This window comes from Anopheles moucheti, chromosome 2 (assembly GCF_943734755.1).
Source record: "Anopheles moucheti chromosome 2, idAnoMoucSN_F20_07, whole genome shotgun sequence".
NCBI lineage: Eukaryota > Metazoa > Arthropoda > Insecta > Diptera > Culicidae > Anopheles > Anopheles moucheti.
The window spans coordinates 49053974-49063132 of NC_069140.1; the positions used below are offsets into that span (position 1 = coordinate 49053974).

The 9159-nt window shown below is 44.1% G+C and overlaps 1 protein-coding gene across 1 annotated transcript; it reads right to left on the minus strand.

Moving 5' to 3' along the window:
• Positions 1-7845: 7845 nt before the first annotated feature.
• LOC128298839 (uncharacterized) lies at positions 7846-8756 on the minus strand. The gene is made up of 4 exons (XM_053034637.1): positions 8570-8756; positions 8399-8475; positions 8158-8314; positions 7846-7985 (listed from the first exon to the last, which is right to left on the minus strand). Exons 1-4 carry the CDS (start codon positions 8754-8756, stop codon positions 7846-7848), a joined length of 561 nt encoding a protein of 186 aa, XP_052890597.1.
• Between the last annotated feature and the right edge of the window lie 403 nt (positions 8757-9159).

Here is a 9159-nt window from a genome sequence, read left to right on the forward strand (position 1 = left end):
ATGCCGGTCGAGGGAGCAGACCTTGCCGTGTGCGGGGAAGGCTATTTATCCCACCGATACGCCTTACGAGCGTACCAGCGGTGCCATGTTTTGGACATAAATATTGCATAGCGCTGGCGAGAATTTTGGCATGAATATCTAACCGTTTCAACCGATTTTTGCGTTGGGGAGCTGTGAGAGTAAGGAAATGCGGCAGAAATTCAAAAAATATACCAGCACCAAGAACATTCTGGCCGCAATGATACGCACTCCCGCTGTTTGCCGGTCTTACTTCTAGCTGGAAAAGTGCTGGCAGGTTGATAGTGGTTACAAACAGGGTTTTTTTTTGTATCTTTCGGTACGATGCGGCAACAGCTAATCGAGAAAGAATAAAGTACGGAAGGGCCGTACGGTGGCGGTACGGTCAACAGCAACAGGAAACATAGTGGCGCATCCTTTCGCATAGCAGCAACGCATATGGGTTGGGTGTTCCGGATGCTAACGCTGGGTGACACACATGCGGATCATAAATTATCTCACATGATAGGTTGGGTGTTTTAGGATCGAAATACACGATCGAAGTGCCCCTGAGCCACGGGAGTGAAAAAGTTGAACAGGGTAGATTGAAAATGCAACAAAAAAAGGAGGAAAGGAGCAAAAAGGAGTAGTTTTTTTTTGTTTTGTATTGTCAGTATCTAAATTTGGACCAGATTAGATTTTAACTCGGAAAAATTCAAATGCCTTTTTGTGCGTTAAAGTGCAAGTGATTGTTGTTGCTATATAAGTTGGTTGATTAATGTGTGGGACTAAAATTTAATTAGAAATAAACAGTATATTATTTATTGGATGATTGATTTAACTAAATAAAACGGAATTCCCATACACATTGGCGTTCGTGTCTGTTGACAGCGCCATATTAATGAAAAATTTGTCAGTAATCTGGCTTATAAATTTACGGAATACATTTATACATTTCAAATAGCAGTTAATATTAAACGAAACCCTTGAAAAATTTCCCCCTTGAAACCCTTGAAGTTATACCGGGAACGAGGAATCATCAGTATCAAATTGTTCTGAAAAAAAACAACTTGTCCGTATAATCAACATTTGCGCTTTCGAGTGGATATGAGTTTATCCTGTGAGTGGTAACCTTTTTTGAATTGAATGGTGTAACCAGAATTTTTTAAGCCTTGATTTGTTTTAATCCTGCTACCTGTATTTTCTTGTACGGTAAAACCCCGTAAACCACGTAAATATACAGTTACAGATTTATTCTGGACAATTGAGCAAAATATCTTCCTTGCCTTTCGTATGTGCATAATGATATCTTTGTAGCAGTTTATGTCATCAGCTAAATAATCCTTATGACAATACTCCTCGTTATTCCCTTGCACGGTGAAACATTGGAGCTTAGTACGAACTTAAAACAACACAAAGTCAATGCTATGCTGTATGTATCGCCATTCACAATGCAGGCACAAAAACTCCTTTCAGAATGCACTTTCAAGCGCCGTGTGTTTTTCATCATCACCGTCAACGTACGCCGTATCCGTGCTATCCGTGAGTATTAAAATTAATTAACAGTCTCCTTTTGCCGCTCGTTTTTCGCCCGGTCTTGTCGGCTGCTTTATGCTAACCGACAGCGTACTGGAGTGGCGGTGGCTCCCAAGAACAGGTACTTTTGGTTTGCACTTTCAATCACAGTGTCGCCTCCAGAGGTGAAACAAATTCCTGAAAACACCGCCACTAAGGAATATGACGAATGGCTAAGGAAAATCCCTCCACCGTTCGCTGTGTTTCTCCTGCCCCCACAAGTGGGGCAGCATAAAATATAAGCAATGATAAATACACTCGTTGAATGTATTCATGAAGGTACCGCAAATGAGTGGCAAAGCTGGCTGAACGAACGCGAGACGAGGGGAGATCGCTCGTTTTAACTTTTATTTCTATTTTTATTAAGGCTTCAGGCAGGCGTTCCCGGCACACTGAATCATTAAAGCCGACATGAAAACAAGAACATGTGGATAAGCCATAAGCACTCGGTTGGCAGACCAGAGAAAAAGAAAATGCACGAAAGTTGAGTCGGCTCGGTAAGAGTGGGACGGGACCCGGTTCGCCTGTTCGCTTGTCGCTGTCCATGTGTGACAGTGTGAATCGTCAGAAAATTGTCGTTATCATTCGTATGTATGAATGGCGAGCGGTATCGCGGTCTGCCGGAACCGCACACGGCGCAGTAGAATGTAGGCCGTCACAAACCGAGATGATGGCATCTCACCGGCATCCTACGGCAGCCTTCAGCAAATAGAACGGATGACTCCGTGCGAACAACAAATTACGACCATGCTGCTGAATAATCATGCCCAAGATTGTTGGTAATAACGCTGGGTAGATTAGTGTTTTACATCCATTGCGCAGTTATTCCGTGGTGGCTTTTGAAAAAAAAAACTGATGATACCTTATTAGATTTAACACTTATTAAGCACAGATCTGACAGAAAAAACATTTAGCTTTGATTGTACTAAATTATGCTAGCAGTACACCAATGCGAGAAATTCATTTGTAGAAACGTTGATTTCAGGAAGTAAAAGCTTATTGCTTTAATATTTTGAAAAATCAAAATTGAATCAAATTATTCGTCCCACGTTCTCTTTTTGTTGTATTTCTAGCAAGCTTTTCTTTGTTATGGAAATAAGACAAATTTCCAGGTATATAGCCTGTTAAGCACATCCTCCACAGCTTGTTTCGTGAGATCATCGCCTACAATTTAAAACATACGTCTGTATCGAACTCAATGCAAGAGAAAAATGTTAAACAAAAAAGTCAAGAAACTCCAAAAGCATAAAATAAATAAAAGAAAAGTGTATTTTTTGCTTTCTTTTCTGCATAAAAACTTTTAACCTCTGTTCCATTGTCACGCATTTGTGCCCTTCTGTGGCATAACATTTGACATATCGGGGTGTGCAAAGTTTTACCCTAGTGTGCCCTATTCCACCCCGGCACGAACATAACGCGGGACAAAACTCGAAAGAAATCACCAATTCACAGATGGAGAAACGAACGGATTACGTTTTCTTACCCAGTGTCCACATTTAAAAGCTTTGGTTGCTTGGTGGCTTTAGGAGCTTTTGCGTTGCTAAGGCAGTTTAAGCTGAAGCAATGCAGAACCTTGCCATTGCATGATCAAAGTAACGCACCGTTTTGTGTGAAATACCATCGCCCTGTCTATTGCCAACCTTTTCTAATTTCCGTTTTCGTCCGGATTTTGGTGAGAACGATAAGTAGGTGTTTAAATAAAATACGTCCCCCAAACAGCGCTAACAAGGCTCGTGTATCGCATCGGTCGAAAGGAACAGAACCGGTGCGTAATTCATGCGTAAGAATTATTCTCTTCTTGCCATCATTTAGCGCTACTGGAATTAATCTCCAAGCTCCACGGTAGTGAGGTCATCCAGACAAAAGGGTAAACAGTGCTAATCGTTCGAGCTTGCAAAACCCATGTTGACTAATTCCACCCACTGTTGATCTTACAATTTTTGGGAGTGGTCCCGTCCCGAACAGGGCCGGTTCCAGACCGACGGGAAACCGAGATTTGTTTTCCGAGTTGAATGAAAAGTTTCAACAACATGCTCCATGCCACACAGGACGCTTTCGTCAGCTGAAAATGATTCAGCCACGCTAAACTGGGACTCGAATGGGTTCTAACAATGCCCTCGAGAGCAGCACAAACAGGTGGATGGATGGGCGAGGGTTGCGAGGGGGCATCCGATCACGGGGATGGATATTTGAATTGAAAGTTTCGCTCAAACACTTAATGAAGAGCAAATTCAATTTACATTTCGTACATTTCACAGCCATCATTGACGCCGTGTCGGTTCATAAAGGATCGTGTTCGACGCCATCGGACAGTGGCTCTTATCACCGTTAGCGTATCGGTGCTAAAGGATGTCATCATCCCTCCCCACTCTCGCTAGTCGTTTGACTTTCCCTTATGCTGCGCCAAGAATGTTTTACCTTTCCACCACCCTAGACCCTTACCCAATTCGCCCCTCAGCTTCGATTGTGCTTGGCGAAATATCCTTTCCGCTCAGCAACGCACCATTGGCACACCGCCAGCGCGTTGGAACAGTGTCGCGAGCGTACGGGGTCGGTTTATTCTCAAGAATTGGGAAGCAAGAAAAAGGCGAATCGTTCCCACGGGCTCTCGATTTCGCATAGCGCGTCCCCACCGACACCAGGCTTTGATTCAGCTCCTGGCGGCTAAATTTCCATTGCAAATGAGGCAATCCCGTGGCGACACCGTGGAGTGCGTTTTTACCTTCCGTCATTCACCGGGCAGCACCGGGCCGATGTTTCGTTGCCCGTTTCAAACGGTTCGCTTTTGCAAAATCCGCCTCACAACTTCAAGGAAGAAAGAATAAACGGAGAGGAAATTGAAAAAACGTCCGTACTCAGACGAGCAAAAAAAAAACCTAATTGAACCAGAATGGAATTGAAGCCCGACAAGCGTCCCACACCGCACAAAAGGCTAGCGGTTCAAACGGGTGACAAGCAACCCGCAACATCTTCATCACCGGTGATGATCGTGCTGCCCTCCGGGTTGGTCGGGCCGAAGCAAATCATCCCGCCTGCCAACTCGATTGATAGCTGAGCACCGTGAATGACGCGGGTAGCACAAACAATAATTAAGCTAGCATTTGTTGACTGGCCTGATGGGGTTGCGGTGGTTTAAGGTTTGTACGGGCCGGGAATCTTTGCGAAGGAAGAAAACCGAATATTCGTGTGGTGCTTAACGTTGTTCTTCGTTCGAGCTGGACAAGATTGAATGGATATTTTGTTCCTATTTTTACAGGCTTTTGCATTGTCTACATTGGCTGCATAAATGGTGATAGAAAGGGCTTCATCTCCGTTTGACATCGTCTTCGTTAAGCTAACAAGCTGTTGATGTTTTGCTATATAGACCAGCATCCGTGTATGATTAGTGCGTTGATTTGAAATCTTGCCTCGATTTGAGAAATTCTAATCTCTGTTCGACTATTTCATCTACATTCGCCTATTCGATTGCCAAAGTAAATACATTGAGCGATATTTTGAAGCATTTGCTAACCATAAACATGCCCATCGAGCAGTAAAATACTCAGCGTGGAACCCATATTCCCATCGGGATGTGCTATCCCGGTAGCAAGCACATAATCTGTTTTAGGTCAAAGGCACATCAAAGCACTTTCAGCGGCAGAAAGCATAAATCAGACACAAGCTCAAATGTTTCGAATTTCCTCCATCAAAAGCGTACACCCACAAAACACACTTGGGCAGATTTGTACATGTATTCACGTCCATTACAGCCGAACGGAGGAAGAGATATTGAGAAGAAACCATATTCCAGAAATAATATAGCATATGTGTGTTGCGTTCGGCGGCTCGCAAGTTTTCCAATTACTCTTAGGTGTCAGGATGTGAGATGTTTGACATTGGTATAAAACCAAATTGACGAATAAACTCTGCGGGGTAGAGTGAGCGTCTTTCATCGAAGTGGTTGCTCGGCGTAGTTTCCATCGTTGGGAGACATATCTGCACACGGAGAACGGAGAAACCAAAACATAATTGTCGAAATTTCAAACGACAGCATGCTGATCACGTCGGAAATTGGACAAATTTCATGACGGCTACAAATCTGACGGCACACGGTACATCCACCCACATTAACTTCTTTCACTGTGGCGCACAACACGGTATATATTCTGTCAATTTGTTCGTCAACTGACGGGCGTAATATTTTACAATGCCGACAGCAGGAGCAAACAGCAATTTCTCAAAAGGCAGCTGGAAATGTCGAGGTGTCACCAAGCTGGGCTGTCGAATTGAAATACAATCCTTAAATCCAACCAACGCTGCCACCATACCGACGACTCGACGCACGGTAGCTACCGCTAAGATACGTTTAGCACACTGATCCTTCGCACTATATCCAATCACAGCAGCAAATCATTGCTGAAACTTTTTTTTCGTTTTCTTCACTTTGGTAACTGTTTCGTTATTCTTGATTCGTATCGCTTTCTTTGTATATTTCACTTTATTCTTACGCACACGTCGGGTTATTTAGATGGACGCGGGTTATAGAACACGATGCTTCGAACCGACACGCACGGCGCGTCCTAATGTACTGTGGTTCGTGCAGGCTTGAAGGTAGCTCATATATAAGACATCGCTTCGGTCCAGCAGTCCCCAGAGCAAACTACAGCCCGTCGAGGAGAGCGAATAGTGGAAAGCATCCATTCATAGCAGTGAGAAGCTTTCATCTCAGTATGAACAGAAGGAAAGCTCACGACTCACCTAGCTTGCTCACTACTCTCCCGGTAGAAACATCGCTCGCCTACTGAGACTTCGGATGCGAAGATAAACAAAGACACGAATAAACCGAATCACGTGCTCTTTCAGTAGCTCGTTATCAATACCTTCCGCTCCACCCATGCGTGGCCATTCATGTTGTACGTTCAGCGTCCTCCTGGTACTTTGTTCTGAAGCGTGAGAGCGTCCGGTTGCGTAGCGACCATGGTCAAGGATTTTGCCCTGAGCAATGTCGGTCAGATATCCCCGTAGCGGTTAACGTTTTGTCCCGCTTTAGTTCGCGTTGTGCGCTTTCTCTTTTGACTCTGTCCCCTATCGTGCCGTGCTTTGAAAGCGTGAGCCGTTCATCAGCGAACGAGCGTTGGCGCGAATTCACCTCCACCTTCACAGGCATTGCGCCGGCAATCAGTTACAGGCGGCAGAATTTATTTAAACGCTTCGAATAGTGCCTAGGCAGTGTAATCTCGATGGTATGACTCTCATTTCGGTACCTTTAGCAGAGGCTAAGCCAAATGGGTCGTCGGAATCTCCAGGTCCAGGTTACCTTCAGCAAGAACGATCTGCCGAAACCAACATGTGTGCAGTCAGTTGTTGTTGTTGCGCCGTGCTGGGGTTTCCGCTAACGGCCTAACAAAGCCGTAAAAGGATATGAATACAAATGAACGTGCATGGTACTGAGCTGAAAAGTAGCTATCTGTCGTAATGGATAACATCGCGCTCTTGAATTCGTACAACGTAACGTTGGCATTCTGGTTTTTCGTTCACTTATTGTCATCGCTTATGAGTCAACCGGACGTTGGGAAAACGGTGTCGCAAAACGATGCGAATGGAATGATAAAACAGCAGCGCTGTTTACCGCGGGGAGTGTTATCCATGAAACGGCTTGCAGTTATATTAGCAAAGCAACGGTTTGTGAGTATACTGCACAGTTCTTCCCATTAGGGACCAGGCGTCTCCATGCAACACCAGGCGTCTCCATTGATGATGAACGTATGGATTTCTTCTTTTTACGAACAAAGGAAACGAATTTCAAACGAAATGTATAAATCCAATAAATAAAACTAAAAGATAGCGTATAAAGCTTTATATAGCAAAACATTCAAAGTTATTAAATAATTGTTTACTACTGCAATAAAAAAAAACCTTTCTTTAGTAATAATCAAGTTTTGTTTTGTCAATTCAATATTATTTGTAGCATTTTATATCGGCTTTTGTTAGTTGAAGTGTTTTATACTTCAAATATGTTCCGTTTAATTTCGTTACTCATTTAAATCTCTCTCTGTACGCTCTTTACCACTTCAGAAGCAATTCAATCTATAGACTCATCTGCACTGCACCGCACATACGAACGGCACACGTAAGCATGTACAGAGGTACGAATAAGTCAACCTCAAAGCGGATGTGTACCATGTAAGCACCATCGATGTTGTATATCATCACGCGTGTATGTCCCGGCTTACTTCACTCATCTGCTCGAAAACATTCTCTGTCACTGGTGAAGGATTGAAGCTAAAACACTTCTTAGACGATAAATCCACCCATGCTCAGCAGAATGGAACCGGTGCTGCTGTGCGCCATAGCTGCCTGTATCTGCTTAGCATGTTCCTGCCGAATGGCCTCGTAGGCTCCTCTCGTTATCCAGACCTCCATCGCGAAGTAAACTTTGGCGACGTTTTGTGATGATGCCGGCAGAAGATTAGCGGTCACGTGCGCCCATTCGCGGTAAGTGGTAAGGAGGAAAGCAAATAAATCACTTAACGTGCAGACTAATTTACCAAAGCACCCATCATCCGGGAATGCAAAGCGGGCGTTATCTTCATCATACATACGTACCGCTGGCGAGTATCAACACGACACCCCACACGGAGAGAAGGGTGCCAGAGGTGACTGAACCTCGGAACGCTAGCAGGATGGCCAACCAGCAGTAGAAACAGAATGACATATGGAACCACAGGTGTAGTGCATACAGCTTCAGGAGAAGGCATTTTCGCTTTTTCGGTCAATAGGGACAATAAACAATGGAGAGGAAAGCATATAATAGCATGACGCTTTACAACACTTGCTCATCGCTTACCTTAAAAATTGCCACCACCAACACGAACGACATGAAACAATCCAACCCACTAGCGGCCACCAAAAAACCGTATGTGACTGTAATTGAAATGAAATGAGCAGCCGCTTTCGTGCCAGGTTTAATCGAGAATGTTGGGATTGAAGGAGAACACAATCACTTAAATGCACTCACATTGATTGCACGTTTGATCCGATGTGTTGCTGTCATCCTCATTGGATCTGTCGTTGCCGTCGGTACAATTATCATAACCGATAATTTGACTAACACGATTCGCGTTCATAATGGCACTGATTGACAGAAACAAATTACAGCCAGCGTAAAAATAGCATAACGCTTTGAATGTCGTACCGGAGCACATTTTCCAATTTTAAAGAGCTGGTAATAATTCCAACACTTTCGAACAATGTTACCACACAACACTAACTCCGCAGACGACTCGCTCGAGACTGGATCAACGTTTGTAACGATCAACAAATCTTTGGCTAGTGTACGATCGCTGCCGTATGGAAATCCTCAAAAGCAATATGATCCCTTCCAGCAGGTTCTCATCTCAAGATTTCCATGACCTAGAGAGACGCACTCGATGTTGCCCATGACTGTGACTTGTTTATTTGCACATGTGAAGAATAACAACGGTGAAAGGTGTGGAAAGGATCGCAACCGGGTGGGCTGGTGTGTGAAAAATTACGAGTGAAAAGAGATTCCCACCCATGGGTTGAGTACCGGATGATGAGAACTATCATCAAGGGAGCCGTGGTTTT

Bases quoted from the DNA above. Each gene is read 5' to 3' on its own strand.
- LOC128298839 (XM_053034637.1), bottom strand. From the start codon at position 8,756: ATGTGCTCCGGTACGACATTCAAAGCGTTATGCTATTTTTACGCTGGC. The intron at 8,476-8,569 runs GTGAGTGCATTT...TTTCAATTACAG, and splicing joins GGATCAAACGTGCAATCAAT to TCACATACGGTTTTTTGGTG. The intron at 8,315-8,398 runs GTAAGCGATGAG...TGACCGAAAAAG, and splicing joins TGGTGGTGGCAATTTTTAAG to CGAAAATGCCTTCTCCTGAA.